Source organism: Staurois parvus, unplaced genomic scaffold (genome assembly GCF_062004578.1).
Source record: "Staurois parvus isolate SC_StPar_1 unplaced genomic scaffold, SC_StPar_1.0 ptg000131l, whole genome shotgun sequence".
NCBI classification, from domain to species: Eukaryota; Metazoa; Chordata; class Amphibia; order Anura; family Ranidae; genus Staurois; species Staurois parvus.
In genome coordinates this window covers 8751168-8776030 of record NW_028317927.1, presented here as the reverse complement: position 1 = coordinate 8776030, position 24863 = coordinate 8751168, and the positions used below count along the sequence as shown (strand labels likewise).

At 45.3% G+C, this 24863-nt stretch overlaps 1 protein-coding gene across 1 annotated transcript in view; it reads left to right on the top strand.

Moving 5' to 3' along the window:
- Positions 1-24863, top strand: part of MINDY4B (MINDY family member 4B) — an 85364-nt gene that overhangs the window by 48113 nt on the left and 12388 nt on the right. The window contains exons 9-12 of the mRNA XM_089672605.1: positions 5082-5152; positions 5508-5580; positions 8009-8179; positions 24346-24526. Coding sequence (XP_089528731.1) covers positions 5082-5152; positions 5508-5580; positions 8009-8179; positions 24346-24526 — 496 coding nt within the window. The remainder of the gene's footprint in view (positions 1-5081; positions 5153-5507; positions 5581-8008; positions 8180-24345; positions 24527-24863) is intronic.

Genomic DNA, 24863 nt, shown 5'->3' with positions numbered 1-24863 from the left:
CCACTGCTTGACATCACTTCCCTTCTGGGTTGAATAAGATCCAGTGGCATTCAATCACTTGCTGGGAGCCCAGGTCATCACAGGTACCCCCCCTGAGATTACATCGTCATGCAGTTTGGCTTCACAGTAGAATGCTACTTAAATGGGTTCTCACAAGTCCCAGTGGGAACTCCGTTGTATGAAGATTATATTATCTGCTGATCTTAAAATGTTTATAGCTTTTCATTGCCATAGAAACAACTCATTGGGGTTGATTTACTAAAGGCAAATAGGCTGTGCACTGCAAGTGCACTGAAAGTGCAGTTGCTCTTGATCTAAGGGGAACATGTAAGGAAAAGAAGAACAGCATTTTTGCTCTTACATGATTGGATGAAAGAAATCAACAGGGCTTTGCCTCATTTCAGAGCTTCCCCTCGGATATAAAGCAACTGCACTTGCAGTGCACAGTATATTTACCTTTATTAAATCAACCCCATTAAATATTCACATTTCAATAAACAATTTTTCCAATTCACCAAAAGGTTTATAGCATGAGTAAGAATTATTTACTGCAGGTATTGGGCATGCTTAATAAAGCGGTATTAAACCCAAAACACATTACTTTAGATGTAGTGGCATTACTTTTTCAATTTTTTTCTCCATTTTCACCTGATGATCTTGCCAGTAGCACACTTCCTGTATTAGAGTGCCCCTGCTCTGAATAAATGAGCACAGGGGCACCTTTGAACAGCAGCATTGTCAGATGGGGTAGGAAAGAGGGAGTGTTAGATGTACTAGCAGATTTAAAAACACTAACAAATCAAAACTGAATACTTTATAATCAGTTACAGCAAACAGTATTTTTTCTGCTCAACAGCAGTTGCATAAAATTAGGTGCCACTGGCAGTTAGAAATAAATAGGAGATTAGACCATCCATGCAGGCTGTCAGCAGAACAAGGAATGGGGGTACATTTTCTAGTGGTGACACCTGTTCTGGGGACAAATGTTTAAGAGAGGAATTCCTCCTAATTTGTAGAGATTTCCTCTAACCTGCTGTTGTGTCTCTAGAACAGGAAGTGAAGGAAAACTTCCCAAATAGTACATAGACAGCAAAAAAAAAGAAAGAAAAAAAAACCTGGTCCAATCCTTTACTAATCTATTCATAAGGTTAGAAGAATGGCTATACTGACACCTTAAGGCAGTTTGCATACCTTCCAACTCTCTGTGATGGAAAACTGGGATACATCTTTTAGCACAAAGTATAAAGGGAAAGCATGCACCCCACAATGTTCCCAGACCATTAACAATTGTTATGCAAAAATTGGGCAAACATTTTACTTTTCATTACTTTTCTTTTATACTGTTTTTTTTCTCAAATTAGCACATGCAAACATTTAGAAGCTAGATGAATGTTTAGTGCAGTGTAACACATCTTTAATAGTATAATATATATAGAAGTCTGTACTGAGAAACAGAGGAGGATAGGGTCAGAGGTATTCAATTCAAGAAGAGAGGCAGTCCCTACAAATAAGGGCCTGCTGGGAGCTATAAATCAGTGCTGGGAGGGTGGTCAGCTGTTGAAGTGGGAGTAAATGCTCTTTTTTTGTACCTACAGGAAAGCCTATAATAAGGCTTACTTGTAGGTACCACAAATATCTCCTAAACATTCTCCGTTTATGAGATATTTACCTATGTAGGTGCCAGTGGTGTAACTGGCGAATGCGCTCTGAAGGATCGGCATACCTGTGCCATTCCTTCAGAGCCCTGTGCTGTAAACAGTGACTCCTGCACACATGTGAGGGAGTGATGTCATTGCAGCTCAGCCATTCAAGCGGCCTCAATCAGCAAACCCAGAAGGAAAACCGGGCCAAGATGGATTCCCTGTCAGTGGTGACAGGGTGTCGCTGGAAGGATCCCCTTCACAGGTAACTCCATCATAATTTGCTGGTATGCAGTGTATAATAGTACATTAGGAATTTACCCCGCAGGTGGACCATTTTTTATTTATTTATTGTTAAGCAGAGGTTTACTATCGCTTTAAGGGGTAGCCTGTAATTTGGGTATAGTGTGCAGCATTCTGACATTTTGTGGATCTTTTCAGTTTGGTGTCAGTGGTGAAAGTACTAGTCAAAAACCATGGTGTCAGGCTCCCAGCACTGAAAACCAGTAAACATCTTCTGACTAGCTTGAAATTTTAGGTTCCATGAGAAGAGCTAGAATGGATCTATTTTAAGTAGCATTATTAATAATTATTTAAAAAACATATTTGTAAAGTACCATATCATCACAAAAATGAAACAATAACCCTTTTCCAAAACGTGCAACAATTTATATGCAGTTGAGAATGACAACTTTTTTTTTGATAATCTTAGATATATTATTTTTCCATGCTAATGCATGTAAAGAAGTTGATATCTATATAAAAGTTTCATTTGAGTATGCTCATGTCAAACATGGTTCAAAGATGCCTTATGTGCTAGTCTGTCACATATCCTAGCTGATCATTTTAGAACTTTGATCAGCAGCACCACCCAATGGAAGCTTTGAACACCCAATAAAAACAATGTTATCGTAGTCGCACGTTATAGGAAGATTTTTTTTTTTTTTTTTTAATATTGGGGTTATTTCAGACAACAATTTCTTGTTATCTCTGATCTATGCAGTTTAAACAAAATATATGACTTTTTAATCACAGTACTCTAGGACAAAAGAACGTAAGAAAATTTATAAAAGTGTGTGCGCGTGTGTGTGTATGTGTATATATTTATATATATATATATATATATAAAGCAATCCCCTGTAGGTAAATGTACATTTTATCAAACTTTGCTGCAGACTCAGTGTTAGACATGTGTAGTTTGTTTTGTTCCAAACTGAAATTTGGACAAAAGTTTTGTCCGGAGATTTGGATGTATCCAAATTTCTGGATTACAATAGTAACTAATTTAAACGATTCCAAAATAACAAAACAAAATTTGGTCCGAAGTAACAAATTATCTAAATTTGAATTGAATCAAAAACTAATTTAAAAAGTAAACATATTGCTCACTATTGCTGATTTCCTTCAAAGACTAAGGGGGTTATTTATTAAGACAGGAGAGTGCAAAATCTAGTGAAATTGTGTATAGAAACCAATCTGCTTCCAGGTTTTATTGCCAAATTTTAATTTAACAAGCTGCCGTTAGAAGCTGATTTCTGAATTGCACCAGATTCACTGGTTTTAGTAAATCCCTCCCCTATGTATTGGTGTATCTAAACAAACTAATGTGTTTCAAAGTCAAAGAGTATTTAAATATTGATTTGATTTAGATTTTTCTTTTCTTTGTTCACTTTTGATAAAAAAAATATATATATATATATATATTTGAAAACACATGCCTAAAACTCTTGCACAGTAATGTACATAGACATCAAAAAGTCATCTTTCTTTTATAACTTAAAACAGTTCACATATTCTGAATAAACCTTATTATTAATACAAAGAAGATTAACGTGTACAAAATCAAATGGTCAATTTTTCTGGTGAATGAAATATTAGCATCATTTGTGTCCAGATCAATATATATGCCTTATAACCTAGGATTCTCCAATTACTTTTATGTTACTTTTAATACTTTTAATAAAGATTTTAGCCATAGATGGAGTGGTTTTCTTTTCTGCAACCAAGAGCTGTAGGAAAAAAAATAGCTTGATTCCCCCATCAACACAGTCAGTGATGGGAGACTCCCTCCTGCAGAACTATTGTGTTCTTCCGGTGGGGGGGCACGGGGAGCAATCCCTGTTGGGAGAATACTCAGTGATTATTGTTAGCAACTACAGTATAGCCACTGGCAAAAATCAAATAAAAAATCCAACATGCTGGTTGTACCCAAATCGATTGATCTCCCCCCAACCCTAAACTGATGGCAGTGGGTAGTGTGCACAAGTGAAGGCATATCATGCTTTTAATGACTATACTCAACATAATTGATATGCATGTGTGTCTTATGGTATACAGAAAGATAGTGTCTTTGATCACATTAGGCACATGTTAGTAATAGACTAGAAATTACATTTTTATACATAGCATAAAGTTGCCACCATAATTTCCTATAGAAGAATTTAGTGGTATTTTATGAATAGCATCTAGGTGTTTGGGGTCCAGGACATGTTGATACTCCTGCAGTTCTACAATTACAATGTTATAATGATGATAGCTTACCTATAATTTCATGTAACATATTCTGTGGGGCCCATAATGGAAGCATTCTTGTTAAGAAAACTTCTTTAAAATTACAAATATGTAAATGGTATATACCTAACTACATTTCGGATACTTGATTCAAATTAAATAGATTTTTTTTTGATTCGAATACTTCCAAAAATTCTAATCCATTCAAAAATGAATAAACAAATGCAACAAAACAACACAGATAACTTAACAAATCCATCAGAAACTAAACACATTTTTTCATTCTGCACATGTGTACTCACTGCACTAAGCATAACTTAATATGTGCTTTATATAATGATACATGTTAAGTGTAATTAATATATATATATATATATATATATATATATAAAATTTTATACAATCAGTATTAAAAGGATTGCAATTTACACATTGTAATGGTCTTACATATGCATGGACCATTAAAGCGAACATTGTGTAGAAAAATATAACAACTTACCAATGCCCAGTTATACCCCGGTCACGCCAAGCCTGACTTTGAAATCGAGCGACTTACTGTGAAGTCGTGGGACATGCCAATTTCAAAGTCGGGGGACATGCCAATTTCAGGTGTGATTTGCAAGCCATCTGACCAAAAGTAGTGCGTGTACTACTTCAGAAATCAGTGCGGCTCCGACCAAGTCGGAACCGCACCAGTATGACCGCTGTAATTGCAGACAATAGAGTGTGACTTGGTATACGATTTGCAAGTTGCATGGCATGCAAATCGCATGCCAAGTAGCACCCAGTGCGACCAGGGTCTTATGCTGTTTATATGTGTTTACAAATTGTACTTTTTTTCCCCAGTAGAATTGAATATACAATGAGATTGCAACAAATGTAGATTTGTATCAGTGTCTTACATTTCTGATGTTTGCATGTCTTTGCTAGTTCAAAGATGAAGGAAGTCATGGAGTAATATTATTTCTATACAGTGTGCTTTTCTCCCGAACAATTTTAAGGTAAGACTGCATAAGATAACCCATTTTAAGCCTGCTTGGTACATCTATGTAGAGTTCTTTTTATGCTCCTGATACTGCAATGCCTCCTGGGTAGTTCTCCTCCAATCTTTTGAAATACATAGGGACACATTCCTAAATAACCTACAATTCAGACCGATAGTACTATCTACTGTATGTATCGTATAGCAAAATTATACTGCAAACTGTGTATATGTGTATGTATGTATGTGTGTGTGTGTATATATATATATATATATCTATACACACACACACACACACACACAATACTATAAAAATACTATACATTATTGGTTTTCCAGTTGGGTATAATATTATTTGTTTTGCTTATATTTAGGGTTAACCATGACTCAGACCACACAACTACTCATCTCTTGCATTTTTGTCTGGGGAATTACACAGTCAGACAGGTGAGCAGATTAAATCCCAAACTTTTTCTTTTATCATTATTTTAATAGTCAATGGAAGACTTGTAAATTTGTTCAGGTAATTATTAATGCAGTATTAAACCCAAAAGAAAACATCTGTTATATTGCAGCCAACCAATTCTTAGATGTGACAGCTGCAGTCATTTTCTTTTTTAAGCTTTCTTTCTCTGTTTTCATTTGGTGATCCTGCCAGCAAATCTTTTGTTTTTCAAAAGCACAAGCTCTCCAGCAGAATGTATCAGTTTACTTTGATGAGACAATCCATTTAACATTGGCAAGGGTGATTAAAATGATCAACTTTTATTTATTAATGTAAAACCTTTATCCCAAAAGGAAAACACAGTTTGCTGTGACTGATTATAAAGAGTAAGTTTGGTTTCAATTTGTTATTGTATTAAAATCTGCTAATACATTTAACACTCCCCTACCCCCCAGACTGACAATGCTGTTGTCTTCTGTTCCTCCTGCTCATTCAGCTAGAGTGGTGCCACTCTAGGAGGTGTGTTTGGCCCCTTTCATATGGACGTTCTGATTGGAGAAACAGGACCCGATCTGAGCCTCTATTCTCCTCTATGAAGCAGTGGGCATAAATGGACATGTGTCCATTTACATCCGCCCTTAACCAATCCGATCCACCAAAAAGAGATGGATGGGGATCCTCTTCTATCTGTCATATCGGATGGCAGTCTAATGGAAACGGACAGGTGGTCCGGACTTGTCATCTGCTTGCTCAGTGGGGATCAGCAGACAGATCCCCTGCTGTGCAAGTGGATCCGCTGACAGGTCTGCCCCTGTGGAAACGGGCCTTACTGGCCAGATCAAAAGGTGAAAACAGAGGTAAAAAAAAGCCAAAGAAAGGAAAACTGACACAACCAGTACATCTTATGACTGGTAAGCTATAATATAATATATTTTTGGTTTGGGGTTTAATACTGCTTTAATGCCTGTGATCCGCCTTACCTTGCCTTCAATTCCCTTCCCCGTTTTTTTTTTTTTGGGGGGGGGGTTGGGATTTTTTTCTTTGTAGCATTTTTGGCTTTAAATTTACTCACGTCAGGATAGAAAAAAAACTGCAATTGTACATTCATTTTGAATTAATTCTTGAATTGTACATTCATTTTGAATGACACCCCAAGACTGCAGAAGTGGGCAATTCACTAAAGCAAATGCCATGTGTCACAGTGCACTGTGGTTGTGTTCTTTGTTAAGGGGTTAAAATGGTATAAAAGGCTTTAGTGTATAAAAAAACAGAAAAAAGTCATACTTACCTGTTTTACTTAATGGTATTGCACAGAGCAGCTGCAATCCTCTTCTACTTGGATGCTCCGCCGATGCTCCTGTCCCCTCCTCCCTGCTGAATGCCCCCAGAGAAAGTTGCATGCTCTGGGGGCACTCATGCATGCTCACTCCTGAGGCCTGCTCTGTGTATTTATAATACATACAGAGTCTGGCTCAGGAATGACCCACACACACACACACACACACTCGCTCATCACTTGCTCTGATTGACAGCAGTTGGATCCAATGGCTCCCACTGCTGTGTCTCAGCCAATGAGAGAGACCCGGGAGAGCTAAGGCTCCCATGCGCAGTGCTTGATCAAGATCGGACTCACGTAATTACTAGGAGGGAGCAGTACACAGAAAGTTTTTTTACCTTCATGCATAGAATTCACAAAGGTAAAAACCCTTCAGCCTTTACAACCACTTTAAGATGCACTGCCTAATGCAGCATGCTTAAATGCATATTAAAGCAGAGCTCCAGCCATTTTTGTGTTTTATTAAAAGTCAGCAGCTTCAAAAACTGCAACTTTTAACTTTTAATAAACAGACACTCACCTGTCCCAGGATCCAGCAATGTGCTCACTTGAATCGTCCCTTCTCTCCATCATCTTTCCACGGTGCCGGCATCTATGGACACCCAGTTGTGACAGCCTTAGCAGGCTTCAGCAAACTTTGAAAAGTGTTGAAATTTGCAAAAGCCTACAGCAGCTTTCTTAAAATGATAGCTAAGACTCCCTTTAAGATCTGTGTTTAACAATTCCAGGTGCAGCTGAAGGGTGCTTTAAGGACTTCAATAAAGCTGCTTAAAGGTTGCTAAATCTTTCCAAATGCATCATAAATGCACTCTACACACCTCAGACTTACATATACAAACAAAAACTCATAATAATAATAACGCCTAAGAATTAGCAAATAATACTAGTGTAATGTGGCATTATGTGAACAGCATGTGTGACACAATACTGAGAACAAAGTTTATAAACCTGGTTTGGTCAATTGCTTACATTATTCAACAAAATAGGAAGATTCTTATGACTATTGGAAATTTACAAACTGAAAAAACAAATGTTTTTTCCTTTAGGAAATAAATTCAACTTTGCTAATTTTCCCCACTAACTGGTTTCTATAGGCTGTGTTAAACCTGATTTTAACAGGGAGAGCAAGCCCTCATGTCTTTAATGGGGACCAAGTCCTGGAGGAACAGAAGCTGGAGCAGGAACTTCATGGAGTCCTAACACGCAGTGATGTAGGCTACTTACACTGGAGCAGGGATGAAATGGAACAGCACAAACTTCCCCAGGTGAAGCATAGTACAGGCTGTACTATCAAGGTTTCCAGTTTATTATTTGTGATTGTACCTAACAATCCATGTCAATAGTACTAAGAACAAATCTGTAAAGCATAGTAGCCAAGAAAGAAACAGAAAGTTGTCCTCTTCTAATTTTATATAATGTGTTCTGTCTTCACTACACGTTTCCTTGTGTGTAGCTCAACATGTAGCTAAACTCTCCTATTCTGCAATAAGCCAGACTGAATGTAATCTTCAAGCTTTATTAACCAAACAGGGTGGATGAAGCTATTAGGAAAAAGCAAATGAGAAATACATACAATCAATGTAAGAATGTACAGAAACTGAATAGTTAGGCTATATATGGTGATAAGTGATTCTCACCAGCGATGCTCCTGTTAGGGGATTCAAGTTCCAGTTCAACATGTACTCGGACAGCTGGCTCCTTCTCTTCCCATCCCCCAGATGGACTCTGAATTCCCAAGAAGCATCTCTTCCCTTTCTTTCAGAATTATGGGTACTTTTTATTAACTCTTAACCCTCTCTAAACAGTCTCTAGTTTCTATTAGCAGCTCTATCTAGTGGCTGAATTTACTATTGCAGGCTGAACTTTCGCTGCTGGAGGCAGAACATAATGCATTGTACCAGCTTGCACTGTACAGCTGCCAAACACAGAATGCATGTATAGCCAGAGGAAAGGGGTATTCAGTGCATCTTCTCACAGAACTGATTGGTCACTGTCTATTCCTCATATGTCATATACGGGGCGGACTGACCATTTGGAAACTCGTGCACTGCCCGAGGGCCCGGGGTCAGTAGGGGGCCCCATGAGATGCCCCTGGTACCTTTTTCATAGGCTTTGTTGAGTTTGGGCAAGGTCACAGGGGCCCCATGATCCCCTATTGCCCGGGGGCCCCATGAGTTGTCAGTCCGCCCCTGGTCATATACAACTATTGACCTGTAGGCTCCCCTGTTCTTCAGCTGGCCATAAGAGAACAGTTGGCCAATCCATTTGTTTTTGGCCTGACTGATGACCTCACATCCATGGGGACAATCATGTTGCCAGACACAGAATGCATGCATAGCCAGAGGAAAGGGGTATTCAGTGCATCTTCTCACAGTACCGATTGGTCACTATGTCTATTCCTCATTTGTCATATACAACTATTAACCTGAAGGCTCCGATGTTCTTCAGCTGGCCATAAGAGAACAGTTAGCCAATCCATCTGTGTTTGGCCTGACTGATTGATGACCTCACATCCATGGGGACAATCATATTCCCACTGGGAGACAGCGCCTACTTAGCTGGTTAGAAAACTAGTCCTGATCACTATGTTTGACACCCAGCCTAAGCTATACTATGTTATTTTTGTATCAGGTCAAATGTAACTTTTAGTGTAATTTTCAGTGATCATTTTTAGAGATGAGCGAAGAAATGAAAAATTCGATTCGACTGATTCGGCGAATTCGTGGACAATATTCGATTCGAGTCGAATAAATTCGCTGTGAATTTAACTTAAAAAAGGGTGTTTCTAGGCTTCAGAGAGACTTAATATTAGTGCAGAACACTGTACCTTTAATTTAAATGCCCTTGGAGTCTGCTGGGGAAGAGAAATAATACTGTCTGTCAGTATGACATGCAGATGAGTGCCGTCGATCTTAGAATCACTGCACACTTCACTCCTTTGGCCAGTCACGGGGCCAAAACCAGTGTTTGGAGCCACAGTGTGGCGGTGGAGGCAGCAGCAATGGGAGGCCATACAGCAACCTATGACAAAATGGAAACCAGCAGGAGCGTGAGGAGACCTGAAAGTGGCACATGGCAGAGTGGGAGCAATGGGAGGCGGTACAGGGACCCAGGTCACACTGTGGGCCCAGCAGCAGCGTGACCAGGCGGTACGGGGGCCCATGGCCGATATGGGGCTTGGTGGCACCTATGGAAGGCCTGTAATCTGCCAGCAACCTATGACAAAATGGACAACCGCAGGAGTGTGAGGAGATTTCAAAGTGGCACATGGCAGAGTGGAAGCAATGGGAGGCCGTACAGGGACCCAGGTCACACTGTGGGCTCAGCAGCAGCGTGACCAGGAGGTACGGGGGCCCATGGTCGATATGGGGCCTGGCGGCACCTATGGAAGGCCGCTAATCTGCCAGCAACCTATGACAAAATGGACAACCGCAGGAGTGTGAGGAGATTTCAAAGAGGTACATGGCAGAGTGGAAGCAATGGGAGGCCGTACAGGGACCCAGGTCACACTGTGGGACCAGCATCAGCGTGAACAGGCGGTACGGGGGCCCATGGCCGATTTGACCTCATTCATCCCATAGTCCTGCCGACTCACGAATAGCGTGGCCTCCTCAAAGGGCCTGAGCAAGCGCAGGTGTCACACATGAGCTGACAATGGCTGACATCTAAGTTACACAGGGAGTACCTTTATCCGCTTTTAACATCAGGAAATCTGTGATGGCCTTTAGCTGTTCGTAAAGGCGGTCTAACATATGTAGGGTTGAATTACACCTTGTTGCAACGTCACAGCATGAGGAGTCGGTACGGGGGCCCATGGCAGATTACATGTCTGGCAGCAGCAATGGGAGGCCCGTAATCTGCCAGCACCCTATGTCAAAAAATTAAACACACCAGCAGTGTGAAGAGACCTGAAAGTGGCACATGGCAGCAGAGTGTGGCGATGGAGACAGCAGCAATGGGAGGCCGTACAGGGACCCATGAGAGACTCTGGACTTGGCAGCAGCATGAGGAGGCGGTATATAGGGGCCCATGGCAGATTAGGGGCCTGGCAGCAGCTATGTGAGGCCCGTAATCTGCCTGCACCCTATGTCAAAAAATTAAACACACCAGCAGTGTGAAGAGACCTGAAAGTGGCACATGGCAGCAGAGTGTGGCGATGGAGACAGCAGCAATGGGAGGCCGTACAGGGACCCATGAGAGACTCTAGACTTGGCAGCAGCATGAGGAGGCGGTATATAGGGGCCCATGGCAGATTAGGGGCCTGGCAGCAGCTATGTGAGGCCCGTAATCTGCCTGCACCCTATGTCAAAAAATTAAACACACCAGCAGTGTGAAGAGACCTGAAAGTGGCACATGGCAGCAGAGTGTGGCGATGGAGACAGCAGCAATGGGAGGCCGTACAGGGACCCATGAGAGACTCTGGACTTGGCAGCAGCATGAGGAGGCGGTATATAGGGGCCCATGGCAGATTAGGGGCCTGGCAGCAGCTATGTGAGGCCCGTAATCTGCCTGCACCCTATGTCAAAAAATTAAACACACCAGCAGTGTGAAGAGACCTGAAAGTGGCACATGGCAGCAGAGTGTGGCGATGGAGACAGCAGCAATGGGAGGCCGTACAGGGACCCATGAGAGACTCTAGACTTGGCAGCAGCATGAGGAGGCGGTATATAGGGGCCCATGGCAGATTAGGGGCCTGGCAGCAGCTATGTGAGGCCCGTAATCTGCCTGCACCCTATGTCAAAAAATTAAACACACCAGCAGTGTGAAGAGACCTGAAAGTGGCACATGGCAGCAGAGTGTGGCGATGGAGACAGCAGCAATGGGAGGCCGTACAGGGACCCATGAGAGACTCTGGACTTGGCAGCAGCATGAGGAGGCGGTATATAGGGGCCCATGGCAGATTAGGGGCCTGGCAGCAGCTATGTGAGGCCCGTAATCTGCCTGCACCCTATGTCAAAAAATTAAACACACCAGCAGTGTGAAGAGACCTGAAAGTGGCACATGGCAGCAGAGTGTGGCGATGGAGACAGCAGCAATGGGAGGCCGTACAGGGACCCATGAGAGACTCTAGACTTGGCAGCAGCATGAGGAGGCGGTATATAGGGGCCCATGGCAGATTAGGGGCCTGGCAGCAGCTATGTGAGGCCCGTAATCTGCCTGCACCCTATGTCAAAAAATTAAACACACCAGCAGTGTGAAGAGACCTGAAAGTGGCACATGGCAGCAGAGTGTGGCGATGGAGACAGCAGCAATGGGAGGCCGTACAGGGACCCATGAGAGACTCTGGACTTGGCAGCAGCATGAGGAGGCGGTATATAGGGGCCCATGGCAGATTAGGGGCCTGGCAGCAGCTATGTGAGGCCCCTAATCTGCCTGCACCCTATGTCAAAAAATTAAACACACCAGCAGTGTGAAGAGACCTGAAAGTGGCACATGGCAGCAGAGTGTGGCGATGGAGACAGCAGCAATGGGAGGCCGTACAGGGACCCATGAGAGACTCTGGACTTGGCAGCAGCATGAGGAGGCGGTATATAGGGGCCCATGGCAGATTAGGGGCCTGGCAGCAGCTATGTGAGGCCCGTAATCTGCCTGCACCCTATGTCAAAAAATTAAACACACCAGCAGTGTGAAGAGACCTGAAAGTGGCACATGGCAGCAGAGTGTGGCGATGGAGACAGCAGCAATGGGAGGCCGTACAGGGACCCATGAGAGACTCTGGACTTGGCAGCAGCATGAGGAGGCGGTATATAGGGGCCCATGGCAGATTAGGGGCCTGGCAGCAGCTATGTGAGGCCCGTAATCTGCCTGCACCCTATGTCAAAAAATTAAACACACCAGCAGTGTGAAGAGACCTGAAAGTGGCACATGGCAGCAGAGTGTGGCGATGGAGACAGCAGCAATGGGAGGCCGTACAGGGACCCATGAGAGACTCTAGACTTGGCAGCAGCATGAGGAGGCGGTATATAGGGGCCCATGGCAGATTAGGGGCCTGGCAGCAGCTATGTGAGGCCCGTAATCTGCCTGCACCCTATGTCAAAAAATTAAACACACCAGCAGTGTGAAGAGACCTGAAAGTGGCACATGGCAGCAGAGTGTGGCGATGGAGACAGCAGCAATGGGAGGCCGTACAGGGACCCATGAGAGACTCTAGACTTGGCAGCAGCATGAGGAGGCGGTATATAGGGGCCCATGGCAGATTAGGGGCCTGGCAGCAGCTATGTGAGGCCCGTAATCTGCCTGCACCCTATGTCAAAAAATTAAACACACCAGCAGTGTGAAGAGACCTGAAAGTGGCACATGGCAGCAGAGTGTGGCGATGGAGACAGCAGCAATGGGAGGCCGTACAGGGACCCATGAGAGACTCTGGACTTGGCAGCAGCATGAGGAGGCGGTATATAGGGGCCCATGGCAGATTAGGGGCCTGGCAGCAGCTATGTGAGGCCCGTAATCTGCCTGCACCCTATGTCAAAAAATTAAACACACCAGCAGTGTGAAGAGACCTGAAAGTGGCACATGGCAGCAGAGTGTGGCGATGGAGACAGCAGCAATGGGAGGCCGTACAGGGACCCATGAGAGACTCTGGACTTGGCAGCAGCATGAGGAGGCGGTATATAGGGGCCCATGGCAGATTAGGGGCCTGGCAGCAGCTATGTGAGGCCCGTAATCTGCCTGCACCCTATGTCAAAAAATTAAACACACCAGCAGTGTGAAGAGACCTGAAAGTGGCACATGGCAGCAGAGTGTGGCGATGGAGACAGCAGCAATGGGAGGCCGTACAGGGACCCATGAGAGACTCTGGACTTGGCAGCAGCATGAGGAGGCGGTATATAGGGGCCCATGGCAGATTAGGGGCCTGGCAGCAGCTATGTGAGGCCCGTAATCTGCCTGCACCCTATGTCAAAAAATTAAACACACCAGCAGTGTGAAGAGACCTGAAAGTGGCACATGGCAGCAGAGTGTGGCGATGGAGACAGCAGCAATGGGAGGCCGTACAGGGACCCATGAGAGACTCTAGACTTGGCAGCAGCATGAGGAGGCGGTATATAGGGGCCCATGGCAGATTAGGGGCCTGGCAGCAGCTATGTGAGGCCCGTAATCTGCCTGCACCCTATGTCAAAAAATTAAACACACCAGCAGTGTGAAGAGACCTGAAAGTGGCACATGGCAGCAGAGTGTGGCGATGGAGACAGCAGCAATGGGAGGCCGTACAGGGACCCATGAGAGACTCTGGACTTGGCAGCAGCATGAGGAGGCGGTATATAGGGGCCCATGGCAGATTAGGGGCCTGGCAGCAGCTATGTGAGGCCCGTAATCTGCCTGCACCCTATGTCAAAAAATTAAACACACCAGCAGTGTGAAGAGACCTGAAAGTGGCACATGGCAGCAGAGTGTGGCGATGGAGACAGCAGCAATGGGAGGCCGTACAGGGACCCATGAGAGACTCTGGACTTGGCAGCAGCATGAGGAGGCGGTATATAGGGGCCCATGGCAGATTAGGGGCCTGGCAGCAGCTATGTGAGGCCCGTAATCTGCCTGCACCCTATGTCAAAAAATTAAACACACCAGCAGTGTGAAGAGACCTGAAAGTGGCACATGGCAGCAGAGTGTGGCGATGGAGACAGCAGCAATGGGAGGCCGTACAGGGACCCATGAGAGACTCTGGACTTGGCAGCAGCATGAGGAGGCGGTATATAGGGGCCCATGGCAGATTAGGGGCCTGGCAGCAGCTATGTGAGGCCCGTAATCTGCCTGCACCCTATGTCAAAAAATTAAACACACCAGCAGTGTGAAGAGACCTGAAAGTGGCACATGGCAGCAGAGTGTGGCGATGGAGACAGCAGCAATGGGAGGCCGTACAGGGACCCATGAGAGACTCTGGACTTGGCAGCAGCATGAGGAGGCGGTATATAGGGGCCCATGGCAGATTAGGGGCCTGGCAGCAGCTATGTGAGGCCCGTAATCTGCCTGCACCCTATGTCAAAAAATTAAACACACCAGCAGTGTGAAGAGACCTGAAAGTGGCACATGGCAGCAGAGTGTGGCGATGGAGACAGCAGCAATGGGAGGCCGTACAGGGACCCATGAGAGACTCTGGACTTGGCAGCAGCATGAGGAGGCGGTATATAGGGGCCCATGGCAGATTAGGGGCCTGGCAGCAGCTATGTGAGGCCCGTAATCTGCCTGCACCCTATGTCAAAAAATTAAACACACCAGCAGTGTGAAGAGACCTGAAAGTGGCACATGGCAGCAGAGTGTGGCGATGGAGACAGCAGCAATGGGAGGCCGTACAGGGACCCATGAGAGACTCTGGACTTGGCAGCAGCATGAGGAGGCGGTATATAGGGGCCCATGGCAGATTAGGGGCCTGGCAGCAGCTATGTGAGGCCCGTAATCTGCCTGCACCCTATGTCAAAAAATTAAACACACCAGCAGTGTGAAGAGACCTGAAAGTGGCACATGGCAGCAGAGTGTGGCGATGGAGACAGCAGCAATGGGAGGCCGTACAGGGACCCATGAGAGACTCTGGACTTGGCAGCAGCATGAGGAGGCGGTATATAGGGGCCCATGGCAGATTAGGGGCCTGGCAGCAGCTATGTGAGGCCCGTAATCTGCCTGCACCCTATGTCAAAAAATTAAACACACCAGCAGTGTGAGGAGACCTGAAAGTGGCACATGTTTGAGGCATGATTCATGGCGGATTTAGTCAGTTGTGTCAGGAACTGGTGGTTTGAAATCCAGACTAATCCACGCCTGATTCATTTTCACAAACGTGAGTCTCTCCACACTTTGGGTGGACAGTCGTGTCCTCCGCGGAGTTACAATACCTCCTGCCGCACTAAACACGCGCTCCGATGCCACGCTACTGGCCGGGCATGACAGCCTTTCAAGGGCAAATTCAGCTAGTTGGGGCCAAAGGTCAAGTTTCGTTGCCCAGTAGTCAAGGGGATTGTCTACCTCGGTTGGCAGGGTGCTGTCCAAGTAGGCCCAAGCCTGTTGTTTGAGCTCCTGCTCCAGGTCCACCTGATGCTGCTGCTGCTGCTGCGGCTGGTTAGTAGTTTCCTCACTGCGCTGGTGAAGAAAGCTACTCATCATCGACTGCAGACTGAGGCAGCCGCTGCTGGTGGAGCTGCCACTGCTCCTACCACCCCACCCCTCCCCTGCTGCCATGCCAGCGGAACGCGAGCGCACAGGGCCCACAGTGTCTGAGGATGGACGTTGGCGCACAAAGGCAGAGACCAACTGACTACATAGGTGGTTTTTATAGTACGTAATTTTGGCCTCCCTCTCAGCAGGTGTGAAAAAGGCCACCATTTTGGACCGGTAGCGAGGGTCCAACAAGGTGGACAGCCAAAAGTCATCCCTCTGTCTGATGGTTATTATTCGGCTGTCGCTACGCAAGCAACCGAGCATGCTATGGGCCATTTGTGCCAAGGAATGCGAGGGACTCCCTGCCTCCATCTCCACAGCATACTGCCACGGTGCGTCTGGGTCCTCTGTCTCCTCCTCCTCTTCCTCTACCAGATGCTCCTGCTCCTCCACTCCTGTCCGCTGAGTGGAAAAACCACCCATTTCACTCAATAATTCCTGAGCACAAATGTCCTCCTCTACCTCCTCCTCTTCTTCCTGTCCTGCCCCCACAGGGGTCATGTGGCGTTGAGATCTGTGCGCCACGTCTACCGCACCCTGACCAGCCATTGTTAACAGCATTTGTTCCAGGACGTGCAACAGAGGAATGACGTCGTTCATCCCATAGTCCTGCCGACTCACGAATAGCGTGGCCTCCTCAAAGGGCCTGAGCAAGCGGCAGGTGTCACGCATGAGCTGCCAATGGCTGACATCTAAGTTACACAGGGGAGTACCTTTATCCGCTTGTAACATCAGGAAATCGGTGATGGCCTTTCGCTGCTCGTAAAGGCGGTCTAACATGTGTAGGGTTGAATTCCACCTTGTTGCAACGTCGCAGATCAGGCGATGCTGTGGAATTCCGTTCTGCCGCTGCAGCTCAATGAGGGTGTTCTTTGCGGTGTAGGAATGGCTGAAATGCATGCACAGTTTACGTGACATTTTAAGGATGTCTTGCAGTGGGATGGTGGATTTTAGGAACCGCTTGACAACCAGATTGAACACGTGAGCCATGCATGGCGCATGGCACAACCTTCCTTGACGCAGAGCAGACACCATGTTCTTTCCGTTGTCAGTCAACATGGTTCCGATTTTTAGTTTGCGCGGAGACAGCCATCTGTCGATTTCTCTGTTCATTACACTCAGCAGTTCCTCCCCTGTGTGACTACGTTCGCCAAGGCATACCAGGTGCAGCACAGCGTGACACCGTTGCGCCCTGCACATGTGATATGCCGGTCGGGTAATGGGACTTGGCACGGGGGTGGCGGCTGAGGACACGGCGGAAAAAGAGGTGGTAGAGGCGGACATGCTTGCTGGACCAAGGACGTGCAAACGTGGAGGCAAAAGCGTCGTGACCTGTCCAAGTTGCTGGTGCGGCTGTGCCGGCACCACGTTCACCCAGTGGGCCGTAAATGACATGTACTGTCCCTGACCGTAGTTACAGCTCCACACGTCGGCGCTGCCGTGCACTTTGGCAGAGACCGACATGCTCAAAGACTGGCCCACCATCTCTTCTACATGTGAATGCAGGGCTGGCACTGCCTTTTGGGCAAAGAAATGACGGCTTGGCACTCTCCACCGCGGCGCGGCACAAGCCATCATTTCTCGGAAAGGTGCTGAGTCCACCAGTTGGAAAGGGAGGGACTGCAGCACCAGCAACTTGGACAGGAGGACGTTCAGCTTTTGCACCGTCGGGTGCGTGCTCGCAAACTGTTGTCTCTTGGATACGGATTCCAAGAAAGACTGTTGACGGAATCCGAGAAGAGGAGTAGCAGGAGAAGGAGCATCTGAACGAGCGGAAGATGCCAACGAGCGACAACTCCCCTCAGCAGAGGTGTTGGAGCCTTGACTGGCTGATAGAGGGCGATTGACGACGTCGGGTGACGGAGCAAGTAACGGAGCGGGTGATGGAGCGGGGGCTGGGGCAGGCAGAACCGCCGTATGTTTATCACGGTTTTCCCAGGCCACCGAATGGTGACGCTGCATATGCTGACGCAACGCTGTAGTCCCAACATGGGCCCCCTGGCCACGCTTGCATTTCTGGCCACATAGTCGACATACGGCTACGTTTACTTCCTCGGGCGGCTTGAGGAAAAATTGCCACACCACCGAGTAGGAAACTTTGCCCCCGCTACTCTTCACTGGCTGACTGCTACTTCCTCCGTGCGCACCGGCACCACTACTGGCCGTGGTGGTAGGCTGCAGTGGAGCTGGTGCTCTACTCCGTGGACGTTTGGCTCCACTGACACTGATGCGACCCTGCTGCTGTCTCCTGGGCAACCCACCGACTGTTTTGCTCGCTGCCAAGCTGCCACCCTCTTCTCCTGATGATGCGGAAGAAATTGCCTGATGACGACGAGGCTGCCAAGTGCGATCAACCTCCTCATCATCAAGTAGGGTCTCTTCCTCACTACTAGCCCCCTCGGCTGCGTCTGGGTCAGGAGACAGACCTGTCTCTAGACCGGCTACCGAGCCACTCTCCTCGCCAGTACTTGTTCGCTTGGCTGCTGAAAAGGCCGATGTCTCCCCCCGTTCCTGACCGCCCTCTGTTAGCTCTTCCTCACTGTACAGTGGGGCTGAGCCCACAGCATGCGATACTTCGCTTGGTGAGGGAACAGCAAAGGACAGGGGCAGGTAGAGGACACGTGATTTCAGTGGGCTTGCTCCCGGGCCATGCCAACTAACGGTTGTGTCTGACGTACCCACCGACCGTTGGCTGTAGGTGTCAGAGGTGACCTGGGAAGAGGAAGACGACCGAGCCAACCAATCAATGACGGCAGGGTTGTCGGTGGAGACACGACCGCTGGATGACACTGGGAGCACTGGCCTCTGGCTGCGAATACTGCTGCCTCGACCCCTTCCTCTGCTGCCACGTCTGCTCGCTCCTAAAACATTGCCTCCTCTGCCACTCCTCTGCATGTTGTCTGACATACTATTTAATTCAACGATTAGGTGTCCCTGAGTAACAATTCTCTGGCACTCAGTAACAATTCTGTCTGTCCCTGAGTATGAATTCTGTGGCCCTGAGTAACAATTCTGTGTCTGTGCGAGTAACAATTCTGTGTCTGTGCGAGTAACAATTCTGTGTCTGTGCAAGTAACAATTTTGTGTCTGTGCGAGTAACAATTCTCTGGCACTCAGTAACAATTCTGTCTGTCCCTGAGTAACAATTCTCTGGCACTCAGTAACAATTCTGTCTGTCCCTGAGTAACAATTCTCTGGCACTCAGTAACAATTCTGTCTGTCCCTGAGTATGAATTCTGTGGCCCTGAGTAACAATTCTGTGTCTGTGCGAGTAACAATTCTGTGTCTGTGCAAGTAACAATTTTGTGTCTGTGCGAGTAACAATTCTCTGGCACTCAGTAACAATTCTGTCTGTCCCTGAGTAACAATTCTCTGGCACTCAGTAACAATTCTGTCTGTCCCTGAGTATGAATTCTGTGGCCCTGAGTAACAATTCTGTGTCTGTGCGAGTAACAATTCTGTGTCTGTGCAAGTAACAATTTTGTGTCTGTGCGAGTAACAATTCTCTGGCACTCAGTAACAATTCTGTCTGTCCCTGAGTAACAATTCTCTGGCACTCAGTAACAATTCTGTCTGTCCCTGAGTAACAATTCTCTGGCACTCAGTAACAATTCTGTCTGTCCCTGAGTAACAATTCTCTGGCACTCAGTAACAATTCTGTCTGTCCCTGAGTAACAATTCTCTGGCACTCAGTAACAATTCTGTCTGTCCCTGAGTATGAATTCTGTGGCCCTGAGTAACAATTCTGTGTCTGTGCGAGTAACAATTCTGTGTCTGTGCAAGTAACAATTTTGTGTCTGTGCGAGTAACAATTCTCTGGCACTCAGTAACAATTCTGTCTGTCCCTGAGTAACAATTCTCTGGCACTCAGTAACAATTCTGTCTGTCCCTGAGTAACAATTCTCTGGCACTCAGTAACAATTCTGTCTGTCCCTGAGTATGAATTCTGTGGCCCTGAGTAACAATTCTGTGTCTGTGCGAGTAACAATTCTGTGTCTGTGCAAGTAACAATTTTGTGTCTGTGCGAGTAACAATTCTCTGGCACTCAGTAACAATTCTGTCTGTCCCTGAGTAACAATTCTCTGGCACTCAGTAACAATTCTGTCTGTCCCTAAGTAACAATTCTCTGGCACTCAGTAACAATTCTGTCTGTCCCTGAGTATGAATTCTGTGGCCCTGAGTAACAATTCTGTGTCTGTGCGAGTAACAATTCTGTGTCTGTGCAAGTAACAATTTTGTGTCTGTGCGAGTAACAATTCTCTGGCACTCAGTAACAATTCTGTCTGTCCCTGAGTAACAATTCTCTGGCACTCAGTAACAATTCTGTCTGTCCCTGAGTAACAATTCTCTGGCACTCAGTAACAATTCTGTCTGTCCCTGAGTATGAATTCTGTGGCCCTGAGTAACAATTCTGTGTCTGTGCGAGTAACAATTCTGTGTCTGTGCAAGTAACAATTTTGTGTCTGTGCGAGTAACAATTCTCTGGCACTCAGTAACAATTCTGTCTGTCCCTGAGTAACAATTCTCTGGCACTCAGTAACAATTCTGTCTGTCCCTGAGTAACAATTCTCTGGCACTCAGTAACAATTCTGTGTCTGTGCGAGTAACAATTCTGTGTCTGTGCAAGTAACAATTTTGTGTCTGTGCGAGTAACAATTCTCTGGCACTCAGTAACAATTCTGTCTGTCCCTGAGTAACAATTCTCTGGCACTCAGTAACAATTCTGTCTGTCCCTGAGTAACAATTCTCTGGCACTCAGTAACAATTCTGTCTGTCCCTGAGTATGAATTCTGTGGCCCTGAGTAACAATTCTGTGTCTGTGCGAGTAACAATTCTGTGTCTGTGCAAGTAACAATTTTGTGTCTGTGCGAGTAACAATTCTCTGGCACTCAGTAACAATTCTGTCTGTCCCTGAGTAACAATTCTCTGGCACTCAGTAACAATTCTGTCTGTCCCTGAGTAACAATTCTCTGGCACTCAGTAACAATTCTGTCTGTCCCTGAGTATGAATTCTGTGGCCCTGAGTAACAATTCTGTGTCTGTGCGAGTAACAATTCTGTGTCTGTGCAAGTAACAATTTTGTGTCTGTGCGAGTAACAATTCTCTGGCACTCAGTAACAATTCTGTCTGTCCCTGAGTAACAATTCTCTGGCACTCAGTAACAATTCTGTCTGTCCCTGAGTAACAATTCTCTGGCACTCAGTAACAATTCTGTCTGTCCCTGAGTAACAATTCTCTGGCACTCAGTAACAATTCTGTCTGTCCCTGAGTATGAATTCTGTGGCCCTGAGTAACAATTCTGTCTGTGCGAGTAACAATTCTGTGTCTGTGCAAGTAACAATTTTGTGTCTGTGCGAGTAACAATTCTCTGGCACTCAGTAACAATTCTGTCTGTCCCTGAGTAACAATTCTCTGGCACTCAGTAACAATTCTGTCTGTCCCTGAGTAACAATTCTCTGGCACTCAGTAACAATTCTGTCTGTCCCTGAGTAACAATTCTCTGGCACTCAGTAACAATTCTGTCTGTCCCTGAGTAACAATTCTGTCTGTCCCTGAGTATGAATTCTGTGGCCCTGAGTAAGAATTCTCTGGCACTCAGTAACAATTCTGTCTGTCCCTGAGTAACAATTCTCTGGCACTCAGTAACAATTCTGTCTGTCCCTGAGTAAAAATTCTGTGGCCCTAATAACGTTTCTGTGGCCCTAAGTAACAATTCTCTGGCACTGAGTGAAAATTCTGTCTGTCCCTGAGTATGAATTCTGTGGCCCTAACTAGCGTTTCTTTGTCCCTAAATAACGATTCTGTGGCCCTCATTAACAAGTCTGTGTCCCTGAGTAATGGTTCTCTGTCCCTAAGTAACTTCTCTCTGTCCCCAATTTTCGTTTCTGTGGCCCTAACTCTGTCCCTGTCCCTAGTACAGAGCGGTCTGCCTCTGTTCAATGACTGCAGGCAAATTAAGATTTCCAAAATGGCCGCTATATATACCTCGACCATTACACAGTGCTGGCTGGCTGGCTGCTGATTGGCTGATGCGATCACATGTCGTTGAGGAATGCATTATGAGGCAGCGCGCCTTGTCTGCGCGCCTTCCCCGACATCCCCGCTCCGTCGCCGCACATGTCAGCCGCCATTTTCGGAAAAATTTCGATTCGCGCGTCCGAATTAGGCTGTTTTTCGGATTCGGCACGAATCGAAATTTTTCCAATATTCGACTCGAATTCCACTTCGGATACTTCGATTCGCTCATCTCTAATCATTTTGTTCTTCACAATATTGCCTTGACATTTTTTTATTAAGGAACATGGGTTCAGCCATATTATGGTCATATGAGCATACCTGAACAATTACAATTTGATTAGATAAAGAAAAATATTTCCAAGTTAAGGAAAAAAAAGTCATACTGGAGACTGGAGATTAACAAGTCATATCATGAGAATAAATATTCTATATGAAAAATCAAGGCTTTTAAGGTGTGACCCCTCAGTGAATCAGACAAGCAATAAAAAAAGCAATATTAAACCCATCTTCTTTTATTGATGCATATAAATAAATAAAATCTTTAATGCATGGTTAAAATAATCCCAAATATCAAGGTTAATTTCTCCCCTAAAGAGGCTATACCAAGGGCCAGAGTACAAACATTTTCATAACAATTATATCTAAAAATCAGTGTGCATAGAACAAACAAGCATGGAAGCTGGTCACTTGGTAAATCCGGTTTCACTCAACATGTTTCGTGTTATTACTTCCTCAGGAGTAGAGTGATGAGAGAACACCTAAATAGTAATAGGGCTATCAAAGAAATTCAAGATAGCGACATGCAGAGTGGAAGCTCCCCAGTGGAAAAAAAGCTCTGAAGGGAGTCATAGAAGGGGGTGCGCATAAAAGGCAAACCATAGATGGGTAGTGTCATTGCAGCTGTAATGTAAATGTAAAATAATTAACTAATTCAATTAATAGTTTTTTTGTTGCAGCAGCATCCATACACTTAAAACACCCAACATTAGAGATGCTTTATTCTTACAAAGCAAATACAGGTGTCAGTATACAAAATACTGTGTATACTGGCCCTTTCCAGGGTTCTCTTTCTGACTCAGCTAATGTTACCCTAGTGCTGGTGGAGAGGGGTAGCAGCAGGGGAAAACAAGGTGTTGTGCAGGTGGCTGACATCCTCCTTATCGACCAATGTCATCAGTTGTTAGTACATCAACAGCTGGTTGCATGGTGCCCAAGGTTTTGTTGCTGCACAACAACAAAAAACTGTGGCTTTGTTTAACTAAATAAAGCAAGCTTGATCTAGCCACTGATTTTTAATATATTCTGAGCAATTTGGGGCAATTTGTAGGCATTTCACCAAGGTACCCCCAAAGGACACAAATGGCACCCTGGCTGAAAAAGGCCATCTTCCAAAATCGTGTCCCACAAAATAACGTGCCTAGTTCAAAATGTGCTTAAACAGTCTTCAATTACTTATCTATACCTTCACCAATTTCGTGAATTGCCACCTTAAAGCTGGGTGCACACTGTTAGGCAGGCCATAGGTGATGCAATTTTTATTTCTGCAACCACGCGTTGCAGGAAAGAAAATCACTCGATTCCTTCCCCTGATCCAAACAATTGGTACTATGCCGCCACCTAATAAAGGGACTATTCCTGAGACTGACACCAACAATGGAGCACCATTCCACCCACTGACACCAATGTTAGGGTACTATTCCTTCCCCTGATATCAACAATTGGCACTATTCCTCCCACTAATGCCAATCATGAAGCATTGTATACTCCCATTGATGCCAAAGCATTTTCTAGCACACTAGCCAAATTCCAGCCACCAGAGAGTCTAAAAGACCGTAAACTGTCCCTTTGTTTAAAAAGTTTGGAGACCTCTGGCTTAGATACACTTTACACAAGTTAGCTTCTTTTTTTTTTATTTAGTTTGAAAACAATAGTAGCATTGGGCACTTACAGCTTATACAAACTACAACAGGCCTGCTAGGCTGTTAATAGCTTTACATGAGGCAGAGATCAAGACATGATAGAAAGACCTAGGAGAATATGGCAGCCAAATTGAGTAGTTTATAAATTACATGTTCCCTCATATTAAATTGTGCAAATTGAGGTTGGTAGAGTGTATAAAAGGGAAAATGGACAGCTGATTTAAGCAAACACATCACTGTTTTAGATGGAGTACAGTATATGAGGGCTGAATTTTGTATTTAATTACGTTGTGCAACAAGAACATGGTGCCAAGTCACAGTGGCCTTTTTCTATCATTTACTTTCAGGTGGGAAGCATGCTGAAGACTCCAAAATATCCTATTTGGCTGTGTAATATAAATGGAACATACAGTGTCCTGTTTGGGACAAATGCATCTCTCTTATGTGACTGGAAAATGGAACACATATTTGACCTTTATTTCTACAATGGGCAGCTTTCTCAGACCAAAACTGTGCATTTGACAGTTGGTGAGTGTTAATCTAATTTTTAAGTTGTATCAGTGCTTATTATTGTCAAAAAAAAAATCTTAGAAGATGTGGTCTTGTTTATTAGGTCCTAATTGGTTGCCATGGCAACAAGAGGTATACCATTAATGACAACCTCACCTTTGTTTTAAATCAATATTGTACACTTATTAATTGAGAAATATTAATGCTGTACGTATTTTCCACATGCAGATACTACCATTGTCCACCTAACTTACTAACACTAACATAACTAAAACCAACCAAAATGTTGGCTGCTTACATCTTCACTCACTGACTATTCAGATTTATGTGGAGGAACAGGTACAGAGCAGGGGCG